General features: G+C 36.2%; 2 protein-coding genes across 2 annotated transcripts in view; one reads left to right on the forward strand and one right to left on the reverse strand.

Moving 5' to 3' along the window:
• The window catches only part of LOC113063237 (serine/threonine-protein kinase MRCK beta-like), a 492,601-nt gene that overhangs the window by 159,898 nt on the left and 310,794 nt on the right, over window positions 1–21,909 (forward strand). The window lies entirely within an intron of this gene.
• LOC113063236 (ubiquitin carboxyl-terminal hydrolase 24-like) overlaps window positions 1–21,909 on the reverse strand; it is a 57,114-nt gene that overhangs the window by 12,266 nt on the left and 22,939 nt on the right. The window contains exons 12-44 of the mRNA XM_026233482.1: window positions 19,917–20,020; window positions 18,257–18,364; window positions 18,088–18,183; window positions 17,203–17,364; window positions 16,061–16,156; window positions 15,019–15,126; window positions 14,733–14,882; window positions 14,087–14,218; window positions 13,501–13,612; window positions 13,205–13,281; window positions 12,981–13,121; window positions 12,830–12,883; window positions 12,628–12,743; window positions 12,020–12,086; window positions 10,754–10,864; window positions 10,414–10,512; window positions 9,111–9,284; window positions 8,585–8,670; window positions 8,241–8,349; window positions 6,856–7,014; window positions 6,596–6,693; window positions 6,372–6,467; window positions 4,280–4,508; window positions 4,041–4,203; window positions 3,797–3,952; window positions 3,631–3,701; window positions 3,396–3,556; window positions 3,150–3,211; window positions 2,169–2,360; window positions 1,961–2,075; window positions 1,736–1,880; window positions 713–832; window positions 171–296 (exon numbers count right to left, since the gene is read on the reverse strand). Of these exons, the coding sequence (XP_026089267.1) occupies window positions 171–296; window positions 713–832; window positions 1,736–1,880; window positions 1,961–2,075; window positions 2,169–2,360; window positions 3,150–3,211; window positions 3,396–3,556; window positions 3,631–3,701; window positions 3,797–3,952; window positions 4,041–4,203; window positions 4,280–4,508; window positions 6,372–6,467; window positions 6,596–6,693; window positions 6,856–7,014; window positions 8,241–8,349; window positions 8,585–8,670; window positions 9,111–9,284; window positions 10,414–10,512; window positions 10,754–10,864; window positions 12,020–12,086; window positions 12,628–12,743; window positions 12,830–12,883; window positions 12,981–13,121; window positions 13,205–13,281; window positions 13,501–13,612; window positions 14,087–14,218; window positions 14,733–14,882; window positions 15,019–15,126; window positions 16,061–16,156; window positions 17,203–17,364; window positions 18,088–18,183; window positions 18,257–18,364; window positions 19,917–20,020 (3,995 nt within the window). The remainder of the gene's footprint in view (window positions 1–170; window positions 297–712; window positions 833–1,735; window positions 1,881–1,960; window positions 2,076–2,168; window positions 2,361–3,149; window positions 3,212–3,395; window positions 3,557–3,630; window positions 3,702–3,796; window positions 3,953–4,040; window positions 4,204–4,279; window positions 4,509–6,371; window positions 6,468–6,595; window positions 6,694–6,855; window positions 7,015–8,240; window positions 8,350–8,584; window positions 8,671–9,110; window positions 9,285–10,413; window positions 10,513–10,753; window positions 10,865–12,019; window positions 12,087–12,627; window positions 12,744–12,829; window positions 12,884–12,980; window positions 13,122–13,204; window positions 13,282–13,500; window positions 13,613–14,086; window positions 14,219–14,732; window positions 14,883–15,018; window positions 15,127–16,060; window positions 16,157–17,202; window positions 17,365–18,087; window positions 18,184–18,256; window positions 18,365–19,916; window positions 20,021–21,909) is intronic.

Genomic DNA, 21,909 nt, shown 5'->3' on the forward strand with positions numbered 1-21,909 from the left:
ATGAGAGCAATTAAGTACATTGTCATTACTTGAAATAAAAACAACAAAAGCACTATAACAATACAGTGCATACTAAATATGCATGGCTTTCACGTAAGCATCTCAAATTGGTATCTTTTTCCTCAAATGCTGTGGAGTGTCTAATGAACTACATATATAATAAACGTCACCTTCCAGAAGTTCTCAGGTATGTAGTACTGTAGTTTGCTCTCCATCAGGTGACCGAACAGAGACTGCACCTGACAGAACACACTCTCCTCTGGGTTTTCAATGTCATCTTCAATTGACAAGACAGCCTATAACATACACAAGGTTGATAATGTTAACTTATTATAGACAAACAACCAACAATCTCAAAAAAAAAAAAAAAAAAAAAACTTGTTACACACAGACAAAAAAATAATAATAATTGAGCTAAAATATTAGTATTGTAGAAATTAATACCAGTCAAATGTTTTTGGGCCAGTAAGATTGTTTTTGAAAGTCTCTTATACTCACCAAGACTGCCTTTTTTCAATGAAAAGTATATTAAAAACTGTAATATTGTGAAATATTAGCACAATTTAAAATAAGTGTTTTCTAAAATGCCAGTCTTCAGTGTCACATGATCCTTCCTCTATCCAGTTCACTCCTACTACTTCTAGGTTAGGACGTCACCTAGTGGTGAGAGAGTGTGCTCACCTTACACTAGTGATAAGAGAGCAACATCTACCTCAGGCAAACCAGGCTGCATGTAGAGCTGCTGGAACACTGCATTCATGTAGCAGGTTGCACCTCCGTTTTTCAGTCCCACAAACCCAGACACAGAGCGACTGTCTACAGGAGGAAGATACTGCCAACACACACACACAATGACACAGAAATGAACGCAAGTATCTGTTGAAAGTTCTTACAGCAGAACAGGGCAATTAAAAATCATTTCTATTTCCTCCAAGAGATATAGGGCCCTATAAAACACCCAGTGCAATGTGACGCAAGGCGCAGCGCAAGTGTATTTTTGTTAGTTTCAGTCCGGCGCCGTTCGCATTTTCCCATCCAGCGCCAAGTCGTTTGATTAGCAAATACATTTGCACTAATTTTTGTGCCCATGGGCGTGCCGGTCTAAAAAAAGAGGTGTGTTCAGGAGCATTGCTGGTGTATTGCTATTTTAATGAGCTGAAAATAGACTGCGCCATAGACCAACTCAAACCCGGTCTAAAGTCTGGCGCAATGTTTTTTCTTTGTTATTTAAAGAGCGTACACGCTGCTTATTAAGCACAGGAACGCACAGCAGCACACAAACATGCTAAATATTAAAAATTAAAGGATTGCAATGCATATGATTTTTTTTGTAGGCTAAATAAATAAATTCCTACAGGTCATAATGGATAGTCATCGCACGTTTCAGAATTAGAATATATTTGCTAGCACACGAGCAGCTCCGTTTCATCTCGGAGATGCGTTCTGTCTTTGCGCTTGTCAAATTCCGCCATGCAAATAACAAATCGGTCATGGCACGAGCGCAACTGACTCTTAAAGGGTATGGAAGATGAGACTCTGATTGGTTTATTGCATGTTACGCCCAAAAAACACTCATTACGAGAATAGGGACAATCCGTTTAGACCATGCACCCGGTCGCGCCAACCGTTTTTTCCGTCGTTTTAACAGCAATCGTGGATTTGGACACGCCCTGAGTGCACCTGCGGCTTTACACTTTGCATTTAGATTGTTAAAATAGGGCCCATAAGGACTCACGTCAAACTCTTTGGTGAGAGATGGGTCGGATTGGTGGTGCATGGACAGCAGTTCTTTGGTGATGAGCTGCAGATTAGTAAGAGAGCTGTCGGCTAACATGACCAGCACCTCGTACGCCGCCAGACGACTGCTGACCGTACTGCACCTGAGACACAGACACAATTACTAAAGGCAGTTGTAGCAACTTGCGTATCAATGTGTTTAAATGTATGCTTTTCCGCTTACTTTGGGTGAAAGTCGTGGATAGATGCTGTCGTGCTAGATGAGCTGTCACTGTTCAGGATGATTCGTGACGCTCTGAACAAGAAGTCATCTAACAGTTGCTGGATCAGAGAAGGACCTGCAGAACATTAACAAGGAGACCCGTTTACTCCACATCCGGCTCTTCACATTTGCATATCATGCGGTCATATTTATCTGAAAAGTGGCTGACCGAACTGCTCTTTCTCATTGCCGCAGAGGGACAGCAGGGTTTTAATGAGGCGCAGGTGTCCGGCCAGCAGGATGTTGTCTGCCTCGCTGGTCTCCAGCTCGTTGGTCCAAGTGGGCTCGAAATTATCAAGCCAGCTGATCTCGTCCTCCAGCATGACCGCAGGGCTGATCTGAAGCTGCTCCATTTCTGATGCTGAGAACATGACACATATGAGCTTTTCTGAAGGAATCAAAAGTTTTCTTAAATTCCGCAGGACTAAAGCATGTGGCACTCCCTAAAATATACATTTGGAACTTATACAGAGGGAACGAAAAAGTGGCTCAGTGAACTGTTCAGTTGACGATCATAAAGTATTGACAATATCATATAAATATCAATCATCAAGCTTTTTATCCATTTATTTTCAATATTTACAACGCTGGGGCTGAAATCATAAATATAAGTTTGTCACTGTTCTTTTCTACCAATAAACTTAAAAATGACATAAAAACAAATGATTATATATATATATATATATATATATATATATATATATATATATATATATATATATATATATATATATATATATATATATATATATGTTTTTATGTCATTTTTAAGTTTATTGCTATATATATATATATTCATTTTCTAATAATAACTTGGGTGAAGGGGGTTGAAAACTCAAGATTGTTTTAATGCCATGCTGTAGAAACACTCCACATGATGTACAGTATCACAATTTCAATGAATGTTATTACTATTATTTTTAATACGGAAAAAAACAGGGCTGCAAGAAAAAAAAAAAGGTGGGAAATATGGTTTTGTAATTAAATTGGTTAATAATTACAAATAATTTTTTACTACAATTGCCTATATTTATTATAATAAAAATCATGGAATGACTGAATAATCAGAAAATAAATAATGGGAGACCAAAGATGCACTTTGTTGGTGAAAACTGACATTTATATTCTGAAAATAGGGCAGAACACTCACTGGTCAGGTCATCTAGTAGCTGGCACCTCAGATCAAAATACTCTGCGCACTGTGAAAGCAACCTAAAAACACGATCATCACTTTAGCTCAGCAGATATTCATCATTTCATAGCTTTTCTAAAGTCTACACAGTGTTTTAATTACTTTGTGGGCCTGTTATTTGTCATTTATTATACATTTAGAGAATTAAGATTACTAACTTGTCTCCTAAAAGAGAAAAAATAAAGTGTGTTTAGTGTGTCTGACCTTTGGTTAACGCCCCTCATGATGCTGGTGGGGGACCAGAGAGGAAGTTGGGCTGTCAGAACCACCTTCAGCAGGAAGAGGTTGGGTTTTTGGAGGTCAGGGTATGCAGATGTGTCTGACTGACTGAGAGTGTACAGCTGATCACACGCTACATGCCGGATCTGTGAACAGAGGAGGAGTTTAGACGTCTAGACTCTATTAAGAGACAAGTTTAATTTTGTCAGGAAACACTGACCTCTCCACTGGACGACCCCAACAGAATATCAATGATGAAATCATTCACAGAAGGCAGAGAGTAAAATGAAGCTTGAAAGAGAACAGGAAACAAAGCGACTCCATAAGTGTTATGCATAACCTTATTTAGCATGTGTCAGGTTTTTTTTCTTTCTTTTTTTTCTTACATAGCTGTTGGCAGCGTAGTTGAAGGCATGTGACGAGTAAAGAGAGTGCTTCTCTTGCAATAATAGTGTCTTTGATGGACACAAACAGCTGTTTGACGCATATCCCAGCCTGCAACGTGGTGACCTCTCCCTCACTGCTCGAGCTGCAGTTACTTCCTGCAACACACACACACGAGCACAACAATTTAGAGTGATGCATAAGTCCAACTAAAAGACAGATATACAGTACCGATCAGAGTCTCACCTGTGCTGCTGACCCTGCTACGGACACCCAGCGGGAGAAGCGAGTTAGTCGTCTCTCTGATTGGCTGGCTGCTTCCCACCAGGTCCAGGCGGCCTGCAGCTGCCGCCCAGGTGAGCCTCATGAAACACGCCACTGTGGAAGTGAAGTCTCCCACCTCCATTGTCTGAAATGACAAACCAGAGAAGTCAGAGAAGGTCAGAAATAAATCGTTTAGTGAAGCATCGGACGCTGTCTCACACCTGTATGGCGACGCGGGCGGCCGGGATGATTTCTTCCACTCTGATGGAGGATCTGTCAGACATGGACACCTGCCTGTAGGAGGACTTCTCTGGAGTCCCGCAGACGGAGAGCTGTCGGCCGCTCTGCCGCCCGGCGTTACGAAACGGCCGAGAGGACAGAGTGTCCAGACCTTCCTTGCTCAACTCCTCATCCAGCATACTAGGCATAGCCTGCCCTACCAACAGGAACCTGCAGGGGGAGACAAAGAGCAAGTCCTTTAACAAACGCTAAAGCCCAAAGCTAGCTAAGCGAAGTAGTTAGCTAGAGACTTTTCATTCATTAGCTGCTATTGACACATAACTAGAAGAAAGAACTAGCAGTAACTATTTACACTACAAACCAGTGTGTTCTTGATCATGATAATAATTACAGTTAAAATAATATTATTACAAATACTAGTTTGCAATATCAAGCAGTATAACTGCCTATTTTTGTACAGGTAAACTGTCTAAGAAAAACAGGCAGCCAGTGTTGCAACTTTGTGGACCTGGTAGCATGAGCACAGTATACGCATACTACCGTATTTTTCAGACTATAAGTCGCATCAGTCCAAAAATACGTCATGATGAGGAAAAAAACCAGATATAAGTCACACCAGACTATAAGTCGCATTTATTTAGAACCAAGAACCAAGAGAAAACATTACCGTCTACAGCCGCGAGAGGGCGCTCTGTGTCTTCAGTGTAGACTACAGGAGCACTGAGCAGCACAGAGCGCCCTCTAGCGGCTAGAGACGGAAATGTTTTCTCTTGGTTCATTTCTCTAGGTTCATGTCAAATTAATTTTTATAAATAAGTCGCACCTGACTATAGGTCGCAGGACCAGCCAAACTATGAAAAAAGTGTGACTCATTGTCCGAAAAATACGGTATATGATGAAATTCATGTAAAAACTGAAGTATACTTTAAGCTAAACTCACAACTTTGACATTAGCTCACTGCTAAGCTAATGGACCCAATAGTAAATCACAAACAAAATACATATTGCATATAAATATTTCACATAAATTCATACTTACAATAAATTACAAGCACACATGCCTGGGTTTGGCAGTGCATATTTAATTAGATGCAACTACTTTGCTAATAGATTTCAGAACTAAATGAAATGGCTTAGCTAGCTATAAAAAAATACACCTGTTAACCCGTATAGACTTCAGTGTAACAGAAAGTTTACAGCACTCTCTTATACATTTTTTTGTAAAATTTGTATAGGTTTCATCTAGAAGTTTTCGCTATAGCCTCGTACACACTGGGGGCGATTATCGCATGCGCTTATTGCTGATGTTTTTCAATGCATCTTTTGTGTTCATATTCAATCGATTTTTGCTGGCGATGAGCCGAGTGAACGTGCAAATTCACTCCTTGACATTCGATGGCGCTTAATGAAAAACAGAAATACCCCGTCCTAATTTGATCTGCAATTCCTCTCCACAACAACTCCCTCTTATCGAGATTTTTGTAGTTGCTATCACATTTGTCATAAAGCCCTTTGCGTTCAGACACCAATGAGACCAGCAGCTCTACATTCATCTTGCCCCGATGCATTTTCTTGATCTACACACTTCCTCTTTATCATTAGGTATAAAGTGTGCTCAGCAAGAACATTTTGTGCTCGAGCACAACCAAGTCATGTTATACTATAACTTTAGGAGCTCAAGGGACGTGTACAAAAGTGCCAATCTCATTGGTAGGCCAGTTTTTAACGCGGCGCGTTACCTGGCCACCTAGATGTCAGTGGAGGTACTGCACTTGAGTAGTAGAAACATATAAATTGTATCATTTGAAATCATTTTTATATTCTGAAACATTAATAATATTTTTCTTAGGAACCATAAAAATATTGCAAAAGGTCTAGGGGGATGTTCTCAAACACACAGTGTTTATAATTTGCATTTGGTTAAAAAAAGACTGGATAAGAACACAATGTTTTCTTTTTTAAATCTACTATGCCCATCACTTGATGTGCCGAATTCAAAGAAAAGATGTGAACAAAATAACAAAATAGAGAAACGGAAAGAGAAGACAGCCAGACTGATAAATGAGACTGCACCTGGCCAGCTGCAGGCAGATGGAGTAGACTCCTTGTCTGGTCTCATAGTCCACCTCAGAGGGGATGGAGTCTCTCTGCATGACGTTAACCACCAGACTGAGACAAGAGAGAGAGAGACAAAGCACCACTGAGAGAATTAATGATCAAAACATACAGCCACATTAAGACTGCAGAATTATCAACATAAGGAGCAGTGTAAGAGTGGGAAGACAGTAGATGGCTACCTGAGACCTCCCGCTTTGAGGAAGTTCTCACAGAAAGATTTAACACTGGTCTTTGCCATTTCATCATCAGATGTGGGCATCAACTTGGAGCTCAGCACCTGTAAGGAAGATAGTGGTGAGTGTGTGAATATAGAAAAAGCCTAAAAAAGTAAAGATTTTTATTTTTTGAAAATTCATTATTGCAACCATTGTAGCACTTTTACAAAATTATGGTAAATAATATACTTAATACACTACTGAATCAAAAATTCTTCAAGTACCTCTAGGTTATAAAGCACTCTGAATGTGGACATGCCAGGGGCAGAGGAACGAAACAGAGACTCCAGGATGGACGCTGCACTCTGCTGGTGCTGCTGTTTACTGGACAGAGATGGAGACTTCGAGGCCTGAGAACCAGACCCCAGCGTAAACAGAGTTTTCTGACGAGAGAGAGAGAGAGAGAGAGAGTTTTATTTACCGTCTGCTAGAGGACTCAGGCCTCTGTGTGCACCCTACTAAAAACACTGTCACATGACTGTTACCTGTGTTCACATCTGACACTATTTCATCTAACTACCATTATGACAAAAATCATAATTACCATTATTTGGGTCAATACTGTAATCACGATTATTTAACACAATTATGAGGGGACCATATGACCAAATTTTTATATGAGTGATTTAATTAAAGAAAGTGATCTATATCAAATATGTATTTTCTGTAAATAAGGTTGCTATGACATCTACATTGTAGAGACCAGCTGAATTTCAAACAAACAAACAAAATGTCCAGAAAATTATTGAAAATGACTGAAAATAATTAAACTGTCAGTAATAAAAAAAGCAAAGGACGAATGCCATAGACTAAAAAAGATACAAATGAAACAAACTGTGCTTTAATGTTTATTTTATGCAAGTTTTAAGCAGTTTACAGCCTACTACAGAAATTAATAATCTAATAAAAAAAATAAACAGCAGTCTTAACTGTAAGAATTAAACTTATTTTTTTGGTTTTTAAAGCTACAGAAGTCCTTCACTCAAGAGCAGTGTGTGATTTATAAATTTGTCTTTTGTTGTTTGATTAATAAGCACACAGTCGCAGCAGGAAAATAGCCCGCTGTTACTTTAAATGCCGCACAGATCCAAATTACGGTAAGACACATATTTTCATTCTCAACTCTTTACGTTCATTTATTACATGACCGACGAAGGTACACATGAAAAATCACTAAGCGCAGCATTTTGACACATTTTTGCATGTATTTGAGCATTTAGGCACGCACCTTGATAAAGCGTGTCCCATTATGCAAATATCATGTTACATTATTTTATGGATTTGCACGGGAAATTGGGCTTTTATGGAGGAATGAAAGTGCAGCGGAATGAAAGGGTGCAGAATGGGGCGCAATAATCTTTTATCTCGATTATTGTATTTTCATGATCGTTGGAGGCCAAAATTCAAAATCGAACCATTTTTGCAATTAATTGCACAGCCCTAATACCTACTTATTATTTACTATTACAATTTTCCAAAAAGTAAACTCATCTAAACTATTAAATAATTCTCATATTTCATTTCATATTATGTATGTGGAAACTGCTTTCTAAGCTTGAACTGACACATTTATGCACTTTATGCAAGTCAAAGAGTGTCTTTCAGTTACCTGGTGACTCCAGACGCTGGACTCTTTTGGCACAAAGTTATCAAGGGCGTCTTGCACCTCTGGGTCAGTCGGGATAAGCAGCAACAACTTCCTGACACGCAAAGTTATTCTGGACAGGAACAAGAAGACCACACATTTAGTACAAGTCAACTGAAATCACTAAAAGTACAGTATGTCCACAAACAGAAAGGAAAAACTGACCATTCAAAGAATAAAGAAAAACAAACATCAAACAGGTTTAGAATAACATGAGGGTGAATAAATAATGACAGGATTCCAATTTTGGAGTGAACTATCCTTTTAAATAAATAAATGCATAACTTGCAGGGGTTGTGGGATTTTACCTGGGTTCCTCCAAATTGGCGAGCTGATAAAGCATCTCAAAGACATTACACACCAACGCCATGACCACACCAGGAAGAGATTTCTCCTGCAATCACACACTTGAGTTTAATAAAGTATTGATGGGGTTAACAAAGTTAAAAAAGTACGTTTGAGACACACTACTTTTCAGATGAGGTCTAAGTTTTTATTGTATTTTATTTCTTTTCTGAATAAAACCTATTTTATTTACATTTTAAATGTATCAAATGTGGTAATCCTTTTGTAATATCATAAGAAAACTAAAAAAATATACTTGAGCACCAAATCAGCATATTAGAATGTTTTCTGGGGGATCATATTACATTTTTTTTATTATTTCAAAATATTACTGTTTTTCATGTATGTTTGATCAAATAAATGCAGATTTGGTGAGCATAAGAGACTTCTTTCAACAACATTAAAAAATCTTAAAGACCCTAACCCTCTGAAAGGTAGTGTATGTATTCTGTACACAAGTGTGTACTTGCTCAGTTAGTGTGTATGTACCTGCTCCAAAGCATACGCCGAGTTAAAGACCCCGCTGCTGCTGGAGCTGGCCGAGGCAGAGCTGTCTGCTGAACTGCCTGATGGAGTGCCTGTTCCTGAGCTCTTCACTGTCAGACTCTGCTCATCAGAGAAACCCAGCTGATTCAACAGCTTCTGGTCACGATTCATTGTCAGCTGGAATTTAAAAAGAGGATTGTTAGCATGAATGTATAAAATAAAGGTCAATATGGTTAGCTTGTTTGATATGAACTTTCATTAAAATAGTTAAAACACTGCCCTTTTAGATTCAGCATTTTATTATTGTTTTAATAAAACAAAAACATTTATTTTTTTACATAAATTGTACATTATGTACAATGCACAATTACATAATGCATTTTAATAAGATATTAAATAAAAAAAATTATACATAGTGTAACTATTAAAAAAAAAAAGTTCTGAAGTTCAGACTTCTGTAGGCAGTTACTGGATGTTGATCATTTTAAAATGCCAAATTATTAGCCAGTTTAGTAAACCAAAATCTGTTAACTAAAACTATTTAAAAACATTTTTTGTTAGCAGAAATAAAGATAATAAAATACAAACATTGGATTAAATACATAAACTAAACAAAAATGAGAAATTTTGCTCTGGCAACTAAATGAAGTAGTGCAGTACTAAAATTACTAAATTAATTCTAATCAAACTGATATAAAAATAAATGAATACAATTTAGATTTTTTTTTAAACAAAACCTAATTAAATTGCAAAGATAATTCAGATCAATAAAAAAAAACTATAATTCTATATTTAAAATAAAAACACTAAAATAACACTAGAAACAATAACCATAAACAATGTTAAACCTAATCTTATTTTAGTTTTCAACGTTGTTATCAATACCTAAAACCAAAGTTTAACTATTAAAACTATTTTGTTTTGATGAAATATAAATATTAGATGGAAAATTATGAAAATTAGACATCTTGCCCTTGCAACTATCTGAAATAAGTTTAAGTTGAAGCACTATAATGACTAACTGTAATAAAACTAAAACTGAAATAAAAACATTAAAACTATTTAGAAATAAACTAATTGTAACTAAAATATACAAATAAAAACGTATTCAAAATATGAATAAAAACTAAAATTGTACAAAAACAACACTAACACGTAACAATTATCAATACAAATAAACAAAGTTCATTGTTAACTAGAACTAGAAATAAAAGCTGCCACATTCTCTCAGTGTGCTGCAGGAGTGTTTGGCACCTGTGCACCGCTCAGATATGACTGCAAACATCACATTTAATGTTTGACTCACCATGCTGTCATTTGCAAATATCTGCACATTGTCCACCGGACAGCTGAGCTGCTCGGCTATCTTCCATCTGATGCTGCCTATGGTCTCGTTGCTGTGGCCCTGCTCACATTCACATGAACACAAACACATAAGGGCTGTTTTAGGCAAAGCAAATACCAGGCAGTCAGTTGAGTCTACAGAATGAACAATCACCCAACAGACCATCAATCTCCAATGAGGGGAAATGTTTATCAAATTCCATTTAAATCAACTCTGCTTACAGTCTGTCCTAAGTGTGTGCACTTGTGTCGTGAGTGCCAGAACCAAATGGGTTTTGTCTCCAAGAAGTGTGTGACGTTACCTCCAAGGTGAATGTGTCTTTGGTAGATTCGTATGTGATGTGAAGTGTGACAGGATGGCCGTGGAAAGACGCTCCATGAGGTAGAATAGTTCGAGGAACAGAATACAGGTCCTGAAACAGATCCAGAGGTACAACAGTCAGTACCATGTGACCTGCTGTTGAGCTGCTTTGACCTGGAAACTCGTTTTCCATTTCAAAACAATGTGGAGGAGATACAATCATTTAATTAATGGCGGTCATAAAAATTCAGATTTTAGATATAATAAGAGTTATTCAGTTACTGTACACAATACAGGTAGTGATTTCTGAAGGATCATGTGTCACTGAAGACTGGAGAAATTAAGCTGAAAATTCAGCTTTGCATCACACAAATCAATTACATTTTAAAATATATTAGAATAGAAAGCAATTTAATTTGTAGTAATATATATATATACTATATATTCTTATATATATATATAATTTTAAATTAATTCAATAGTTTATGAATCTCTAGAATCCTTACTAACAAGATATTGAACCACTTTCCTGATGTAACTGTAACATTAGATGAGCTCCTGCATATCTTTCATTAATAAACCTGCCCTTTCAAATAAGTTTTCCATGAACAAGCATTTTAATGAATAGGGTAATAATTGGCAGCAATAAGCTATTGAGCTTCATATTACATGATTTACTCAAATTCATAAATTAGACAAAAGTGCTACAGTCCAAAAGTACTTCCTGCACCAAATGTCTGTCAGTAACCGACCAATTAGTCTCTGTTGGAGGGAAAAGGTATGAAAATGTCTTTCTGAATACACACAGGAATCAACAGCGTATCGGATCCCTTTGGCTGTGTTCTGGCATGATTACTCCTAAATGCACTAAATTGCATGACAGAATCTATGGCAGATTTCAGCATGGAACTGAACAGCTGGAGAAACGGGGAGACTGTGTATGTGGCAGTCAACCAATGATCAGATTTCATCATTCCACAGCTGCGAGTCTGACAGCTATCGAACACTGACACATTAGGAGAATTAATTAGTGAATCTGTCATTCAATGATGTTGCTACATTTGACTTTTACAGCTTGCTGGTTTCTTCGCCGAGACTGACTGACGTTTTTAAACAGAGATAAACTGTAAATCATTTAAGATGAATATTAGTTCAATAGTCAAAAGAGGGTGAATACAAGATGAACTTGACCAAATGAAGTTATGTGCTCAGATATGCAAAGCAAATATCTGTGTGTGTGTGTGTGTGTGTGTGTATCAGCTCTTACCTCTATAGTGATGACATAACGCTCTGCCAGTAACAGAAGTCTCTCAATGATAACTAGTTTACTGGACCTGAGGACAGAGATGATAATGAACTACAGTGAGTTAAATTTAGGCATCAAAATCTTTCTGAACAACCTTCAGATCAATAAAGACTTTAATGTTGCATAACACCAAGTCTGATTCAATTAAATGACAAGGTATTGTATGGGATATGAGTTGTTCAAAATAAAACAAAACAAAAAACACAAAAACAAAAAACAGAACACACACACAAAAAACGAAAACCCCCAAAAAAAACACAACACAAAAAAAAAAAAAAAAAAAACTGAAGACAAAAACAATACAACAAATCAAAACAAAACAAAAAACAAGACAAAATCAAAACAAAAAGCAAAACCCAGTAGTGATACAAGTTCATTAATGTACAGACGGGAACAGAACTTTTGCTCAAGCTTTGGTACTTTTCTGCTAGTTCTGCCTAATTTTGTAAGCTTAATAAAAGTAGTATAGAAGTGCTTTACTTATTTTAAGACATGCAGCCAACATCATCAGCCGGCTTCATCAACTGATCTGAAAGCTGCTCAACTAGCCTCAAAACCGGTCCTCATACCTGGATGGAGACTGCACTGATGTGGCGACCGTTGGCATAGCAGTGGCTGTCAGCATCTTGGTTGCTCGGGTAACAGCGTGTGTGAGGGTCGGGCCGCCCAACGCAGAGCTAGCAGCCTGTGTGTGATGCAGAGATGAGCTTTATCACAATCATCATCACAAAAAAAAAAAAAAAAAGTGTCATTTCACCCTGTAACACTCACCTCCAATCTCTTATAGCAGTCAGCTATGAATTTCTTATGTAGAGATACCGAGTCCTGCAAAAAATAGACAAAGCGACAAAGAAAATGTTAATTAACAGAGAAACTGGAACGACAAGTCTCACACAAAAAACACAATACTTTTAATGCTGACCTTCTTCATTTTGGGGTTGAGGTTAATGTAGCTGTAGGTAATGATGAGCTGTATGGCTTCATTAGCGATGTCCTCGTCTGGAGATTCCATCGCGATCCTCCAGATGAAGTCCATCCCGGCCAGATCCAATCGCTCCACGCACTGAGACAGACAATCAGATTTTTTCACCTGTCATGATGGGATTTCCCCACCAATTTCACTGAGGGAAAGCTGGAATCTCATACCAGTTGTGTTCCCTGCCGTTTGAGACGGTGGTCACTGAGGTTCACATTCTCAAAGAAGGTCTTGAAGAGGTTAAACCCTGTAAAACATTGATGAAAAACCACAAAATGACTCACACACTCATCCAACTTCACCGCATGCTGCTAATGAGGCCATTTCTTTCTGCGAGAGTAAATTTAGCACAGTAAGCGCTGTGGTTTCCTGCAGATGTACAGAAGACATGCAACACCTCAGGGTGTTATAATGTGGAAATACTGTGGAAGCAGTGAGCGAACTCTGTGGTTGAGAGTTATTTTACCGTTCATAGTGATCTCATAAGGCTCCAGCTTGAGAATCTTCTCTTTAAAGAGCTGCTGCTGAACATCACTCTCTAGATCATGCTGTCCCTTAGTGAACCATTCGAAACACATCTAGAACAGAGAGTTGAACACCATCAAAACTACTACATAGTTTGTCACATTTGCTAAATTTCATCATTTTTTAATATTTGCAACACCAATTTCTACACCCCAGGACTGAAAAGTCATTCAACGTACAATATTTGACAAGTTAGTTAACATAATAAACAACACAATGCAATTTAGTTTTTAAACTAATGCTTTTCTTTTCAAGCACCATGATTAAACAGCATGATTAAAACTGAAACAAACAAACAAAACACCAAAACAAAATAAAAAATAAGCAAAAAATAAAATAAAACAGGCAAAACAAAGCAAAAAAACAAACAAAACACCAAAACAAAATAAAAAATAAGCAAAAAATAAAATAAAACAGGCAAATCAAAGCAAAAGAAAAAACAAAACACCAAAACAAAATAAAAAAAAGAAAAAAAAGAAAATAAAGCATGCAAATCAAAGCAAAAAACAATCAAAACAATACAACACCTCTCGATCCAGCTCGCACACATCCATGCCAGACACCAAGCATTCCCAGATCTCTTTGGCTCTACTCCAGACCAGGTACAGACTGGCCTCTTGCAGGAAGAATGCAAGGAACTTCAAGTGACCCTCCAAATACTGGAAAAAACAACAACAACAAAATCAGATAAATAAAAACAACCAGTCTGTTTTTAATTCTTACAAGATGTGAGGCATAACATGAGTCACTTCTGTAGTCTACAAATACATTTCTGTCCTGTTTCTAGGTCAAACAGCAATTTGATTCATCTTAAAACCAGAGGAAATGACTAGACTAGACTAATGATAACACAATGGCAAAATTAACAACAAAACCCATGTAATATGTTGTGGACAACTACAACAACAACAAAAAAAAAAAAAAAATTTATTTGCTACATGTTTGTGAACCACTGGGAAAAATGTTTAATATCATTATAATGCCAAGGTTCATAGTAGTTTAAAAAAATATATAATCAGATATTTTATCTAATAAAACTTAGATTTGCACTGTTACACATTATTTGGAATTCATCTTTTTTCACACATTAATATCTGTTATTACGAAATATATTTTCAACTGGGCTTTAATTTTTTCATATCACAAAGAGATAATGAACTTGTGACAGCACACCTCCTGATAGGAGTACCGCCCATCAACCAGTGTGGACACAGAAAGACCATTGGATCCAGCGACAGACACGGCCAAGCGATGACATGACACCAGAGAGCCAGTGATCAGCTTCACTATCTCAAAGTTCTTCTTCAAGTCCTGGATTATACTCTGACAGAGGACATAACAAAGTAAAATCTAAAGTCATTTAAAAGCATGAAAAATTAGGCTTATAGTTAAAGTAGCACCACTTGCAGGAAAAAAATGAACAGGCCAGATGGTCCGTCTGGACGCCGTCTGCACCTACCTTGTCCTGTTTCTGGTAGGTCTGTTTGATAAAAGACCGTGTGATCTCGTGAAGCTGCCGCAAAGCTGGAACCACCCACACCGTCTGAGGGTTAGTCTGCTGAGACGACTACAATATAAGCACAAAAACACATTTATAAACACACAGTGACGTCAAGCACATTCAAGGAATACGGTAATCTCCATCTGGGTCAATGACGTGGAAGTATGGCCACAACTTTCATTCAATGTAATGACTCTAAAAAAGTCATGTGGTATAACCATCAAGTATAAAAATAGTAAATAATAATAATAATAATAATAACAATAATAAGATAAGTAAATGTTCAATTCAAATGTTCCAAATATAAAAAAAAAATACTGAATTATAAATGCATGTTTTTTTGAGGAGTCGCACCACATGACATTTTACAATCTGAACTAAACTTGTCTTGTCATAAAATTATTGACTTTAAGTCATGAGGGTCTGGGGTCCTCTCTATGATATAATTTCATTTTGAAACCTTTTTTTTTCACTGTATGTTGGTTGCACCACATGACTGTCTTCTTTTAATGAGGCTTTTTTTCTTTATTGTGATATCAGGACGGTTGTATCTCCCAGACATTTTTACTTTATATGCCAACCCCCCCCCCCCCCCCCCCAAAAAAGTCACAATGAATTTGAATTCAGAAAGAGGAATATTCAAGTTATTATACGTGTGACCGACATTTTTGTTTATTTATTTGTTTTTAATTAATGAACAGGTCAAAGAAATTATCATCACACCATTGACCCATCAAACAACCCAGGTTTTGTTTAGAGTCTTGATTTCCAAAAGTTTCAAATAGTCCAACAACAGACTGAAGTCAATAGTCAAAAAGCCATTGGTTGATAATTGGATCAAACCTTCAGAAAATCCCTTTGTAAATCACACATATCTTATCAGTCCCTCCCAGTAAATCAAGTGGCAATCATCAGTTTGCAAATCAAATTCTGTTCATGAGAGATTCAGGCTGATTTATGATTGGTCAGTGTTAAACTAAAGGGGTGGGTCTTCTCTTACTTTAGCCAATAAGCTCGGTTTCTTCTTGCCCCAGGAGCCAGTAAGAAAAGAGACCTGTGTCTCGCTACGAGACTTTGAATCCTCCTGTATTTGCATCTAAAGACATAAACTTGAATTGTATTCAGTGAGCGCCACAATAAGTTTATGCGGCAGATGCTGCACCCAAATCACACCAGATGCAGCTGAAGTGCAAAGACTGAGCGAAGTGGATGTCTGTGTGTGTGTGTGTGTCTCTGTGTGTGTGTGTGTGTGTGTGTGTGTATGTGAGAGATGAGGCAAGCTGAAACTAGACTGCTAAAAATATACATCTAGAGCCAGAGACAGAACAACACCTTTATACTCCCAGATCAGCTCTTAAAATAGCCCACTGCACAGACTCTAGCCTGAAAGAAAAGCCGTGTGAGTATGTATGTATATTTTGTGTTTATGGTCCTTAATCTTCTGAATATGGATCTTCAGGAAGGAGCACAAATCAGATGGAGTAGCACAGGAGATGTGTGTGAGAGTGAGGGACCCTCACTCCAATTCAGACCACCAGAAGCAAGCCAGACAGTGACTTTCCATGATGACAGAACATCAAATAATAGTGTCATCATAAGAAAAGAAACATATTCATGTTAGTTATTGATCTAAATCTGTTCATAAACTATAGGTGAAGAGTGCAATAGTCTTTGGAGTTTGTGGAATTATGGGAATTATGATATGTGACCCTGGACTACAAAACCAGTCTTAAGTCGCTGGGGCATATTTTGGGAAAGATCCAAAAAAACATGGTATGGGTCAAAATTATCGTTTTTCTTTCATGCCAAAAATCATTAGGATATTGAGTAAAGAGAAAGATATGTACCATGAAGATATTTTGTAAATTTCCTACTGTAAATATATAAAAACCTAGTAATATGCATTGCATAGAACTACATTTGGACAACTTTAAAGGTGATTTTCTCAGTATTTAGAAATGTTTTGCACCCTCAGATTCCAGATTTTCAAATAGTTTTATCTCCGCCAAATATTGTATGATCCTAACAAACCATACATCAATGGAAATCTTATTTATTCAGATTTCATGTGATGAATTAATCTCAATTTCGAAAAATTGACACTTAAGACACCCTGTGGTCCAGGGTCACATATGAGCTCACCTTCTTGATATCTTCGATGCATTTGATGATGTAGTTCCTCTTGATGGTTTCTTTGACAGCGTATGCGTCGCTGAGGATGGTGAGATGTTCTTCCAGGGCCTGCTGTACTAGAGTGGTAGGAAGGGTGGGGAGATGCGCCAACTCCCACAACACCTCCAACACCTGAATCACACGCCACAATCACAAGGCTGCAGTTATTTGATTAAAAATACAGTAAAAACTGCAATATTTTGTGCAATATTATTACAATTTAAATTATTACTGATTAAAATAATTTATGGAGAAAAAAAGCATATTGTTGTTAGCATATCAATTGATAAATAGCACATCAGTCTGCTGTCAAATATAGAAAATAACCTTAATTAAGTTTATACAGACCACCTTCAATAACAACAACAATATTATTATATAATTACTCCGTGTTTTAACATTTTCTAATTTAATAATTAGGTGGTTTGGGTTTCAAAAAAAAGTGAGAGTCAAACATTTAAACATTGTGAAGTATTTTTATATTCTAAATTATATTTATTTATGTAATCATGTATTTATACCCTGTGCAGTATTGTTTAACAATACATTTTAGATTTATATTCCTCATGCATTTTATTATTTAATATAACATAATGACCACTTATTGTTAAATAGTTAATTGCAATAATTTGTCGAGTTATTTGACAATGAATATTTGACAGCCATCCAATTATTTCAGTAAACAATAATAATAAAAATAATCATTACAGTTCAAACTTTCACCAGGTTTAACAATTCTAAGTGAATCACTGGCTGTCACATTTCAGCACTGTAGCTTATTAGCAGCTAGACAGGATCAAAGTCCAACTTTGAGTTACAGAAATGCATATATAGTTTGAGTGTGACGGCAAATACCTTTCCTGTGGTCGCCTCAGAGCGGGCCTCTCTGCCGATCCGTCCAATCAGACTCAGAAGCTTCTGTCTCACACGATCACTCTCAACCTCCCAGCTCTGAAAACACACAAGGCACAGTCAGAAAAATAGCTCATGAAGATGAAAGAGTCTGATGGATGGTGGACAAGACCTTCTGTATGAGGACGAAGAGGTGGCTGAGTTGGTCAAAGTTGAACTTGACGGCAGCAGCGGCGATGATGGTGTGGATGTTCTCAATCACAGTCGAGGACTGACCAGCCTGCACACAAAACATCATTCGTCACATGTATAAATATAATAGAGAAACGTAATTGTTTATGCCATTTTATAATTAGAAACATTTTAGTATATATATAAAATTTTATATCATTTCATTCATAGAATAAAGTCATAATATTTTGAGAATAAAGTCGAAATATTATGAGAATAAAGTAGTAATACCATTAGAATAAAGTCAAACTATTACGAGAATAAAGTCGTAATACTACGAGAATAAAGTCGTAATACTACGAGAATAAATTCGAAATACTACGAGAATAAATTTGAAATATTATGAAAAATAAGGTCGAAATGTTTCGAGAATAAAGTCAGAATGTTTCAAGAATAATGCCATAATACTATGAGAATAAAGTCAAAATATTATGAGAATAAAGTCGAAAGTTTTTGAGAATAAAGTCATAACACTACGAGAATAAAGTAAAATTATTACGAGAATAAAGTAAAAATATTACAAGAATAAAGTTGAAATGTTTCGAGAATAAAGTCAAAATATTAAGAGTATAAAGTCGAAATGTTTAAATAATTTAAATCTTAGAAATGAAAGTTATTTTGAGAGTAGGCCTTTACTGCGCAAGCACATGTCCCGGACTAAGAGCACCGGAAGAAGGTGCAGGTCACTGGGATTGATTTGAATTTTGTTGCATGCAACCGGCCGCATCATCTTACTGGGATGAGGAAGAGTCCGTTTTAAGGACTCGTGAAACATCTTCATATCAAGAATATGATATTTATTAAAAGACTGAACAAGAACAACTTTTTAACTTAACATACATTGTTTGTATTTCGCTATAAAACTGACACATTTTGAAAACTGAGATTTTGGAATATCTCCTGGTGCTCCCAGTCTGTGTCATTTGCATGTGCAAAAGGCCAAAATATACTCTCAAAATATTTAAAATTTAATAATTATTCTCACAACATTTCGACTTTATTCCGGAAACATTTCAAATTTATTCTCATAATATTTTTACTTTAACGTATTCCGATTTTATTCTCGTAATTTCGACTTTATTCTCAAAATATTAAGATTTTAATGTCATAATCCCAGCACTAAAACGCCATCATACTAACCATACCAGTTATTGCATTACTGCTATTTTTCGTAAAAAAAAACTGGATTTGTTTTGATAACTTTTAATATTATCAGCTGAGATCACTAAAATAAATAAGTGATCTTAAAACAAAAAAAAAAAAAAAAAAAATCAATAACGCACAAACTCAATGGGCTTCCAAATTTTTGGGAATTTATTGTTGTTGCTAAAATCAGGTTGGTGTTGCTTTGAACTCAAAATCCTTGTACTTTTATAGGATGTAGTCCTTGTCTGGAGAATTAATCTCAAGATTGTTCACAGCTTCATTTCCATTCTTAAAAATCAATGGCCATGTGGAAGGATGCCAATTGAAATGCTGTCTATTAATGTAGTTCTTATTCAAATGTCTCAAGACGTTTGAGAGCCTTCTGTGCAGTACATTTCTCAGACACGGTCTCAGAAATGCATTTGAGGGAGTACTGATTTGAAAACACAGCTCACCTGTATTTTCCATATTTTGGAGAGTTCATCCAATGAGAGCTTACTGCCCAACAGCTCAATGATTCCCTTTATTCTGTCACAGTACTGGGCCTGGTCAATGTTTCCTACAGCACACACACACACACACACACACACACACACAGAAATTTAATCTCTTACCACCATGTTTACCAAAATTTTACAGACACTAATTTATAAATAGTATTCATAGAATTGAATACTTTTATAAACCCGTTTGTTTTTTACTCTCAGCAACCTTATAATAACCCCCCCCCCCACACACACACACACAAAAGCATTAAAAAGTAACAATAATAAATCCTTATGAACATTAAATACACCAAATAACATCATACTTTCATTATGCAGTTTAAAAAACAGATCGTTTCTCTCAAAAAAAAAAAGAGAACAAAGGCCATTAATAAAAATCAGAGAAAGAAACAGAGCACAAGTGAAAGAGAAAGGCTCAAAAAATGAAAGTAAAACAAAAAGAAAGTGAAAGGAAGAGAGCAAAGAGAAAGTTAAACCATAGAAAGGCATTAAAGTGAAAGAGAGGAGCAAAAGAGAAAGTGAAGGGGGAAAGAGAAAGTGTCAAGATAAATGCAAACAGAACAAAGAGAGAAAGGAGGCGGTGTCCAATAGAGACAACTGAATAAAGAGATGACACAAATGAGTGGGTGAGGTGAAAAGGCTTCAAGCACAAAGCAACAGTGTGAGATTCTGGCTTCTGAACACTTTAACACATAGATGATTCGCTCAGTGTGAAAGTGTGAGCGTCCACATACTCCAGACACATTTATATACAGCCTTCAGTTTCCAGTCTGGAAAATACCAATAGATTTATCATTGCTTTTTCATTCAAAACTGGTTTTTATTTAGTTATCTCGTTTTCATCAGTGAAAAAAGTTTGATGAAAATCATTTGTCCAAAAAGTAACATTGATTCTAAATACATGCTGTTGTTTTATCGTCGGCTGCATTAAATGCTTATGTGCACTGTTTTAAGGCTAAATTATGTCCACAATTTTAATCAGTTCTTTAGTGTTCTTTAAGTATAATTGATATGCCATTATAGACCAATTTCAGTGTTTTCAAACAGTGATTACTTTTTTTGTGTGTGGGCGGAGCCTATCTGGTGGCAGAAAATGAAAATAATAAAAACATTTAATTTTGAGCTTATATTTCAAAAGGCGTTTTTTTTTTTTTTTTTAGATTATATCTCACAATTCTAGTAAGAAAAATCAACCCGTCATTCTTCTTTTTTTAGTTAATAATCCCACACTTCTGGCTTTTTTTCCTCAGATTTGACAAACTCGCAATTGAGTTGAATCAAGTTATAAAGTCCAAACTAGGAGATATAAATTTCATTTGCAAGAAAAAAAGTCTTGAATTGTAAGATAAAATTGGTAAATGTATTTTAAAATTGTATAGGTTTAAATAGTATTATATGCTTTAACTGTAGGGCTAATACAATATATCCCCTATATGAATATTATATAGACCTATTGTTCAAATCAAATTTATGCTTTAAAGGTAGGGTAGTAATAGCAGGTTTCATCTATAGTATGTCCATTGGAACGTTTGCGTTTAGCTTCAAATGGCTTTTTAGACGGTAGTACTTTATAAAAATTAATTGCATTCCAATTCTGACATCCAAAGCACATCAATATAATTTTTTTCTCTTATTCCATGGACTTTGCCCGTTTCCCTTTACTTGTTTACTGAGTACGCAGCTGCAAGTGACGTAACTGTGACGTCTACTCCAAATTAGTCTATAGTAGTCGTGTCTATTCTATCTATCTAGTTAACATTTCAAGTAACAACATTTTTTATGTGGTTTTTTTAGTTACGGACAATAACCGAATTTGATCTCAAAAAATAAAATCTCTGTTTTCTGTATTATTTCCCAAGTATGGCCTGCACGGTAAACCGATGTTGAAGTAGATGATTAGCATGTCCAGTATGAATTTGATATGAAACCGAATGTTCATATG

Source organism: Carassius auratus, chromosome 45, assembly GCF_003368295.1.
Source record: "Carassius auratus strain Wakin chromosome 45, ASM336829v1, whole genome shotgun sequence".
NCBI classification, from domain to species: domain Eukaryota; kingdom Metazoa; phylum Chordata; class Actinopteri; order Cypriniformes; family Cyprinidae; genus Carassius; species Carassius auratus.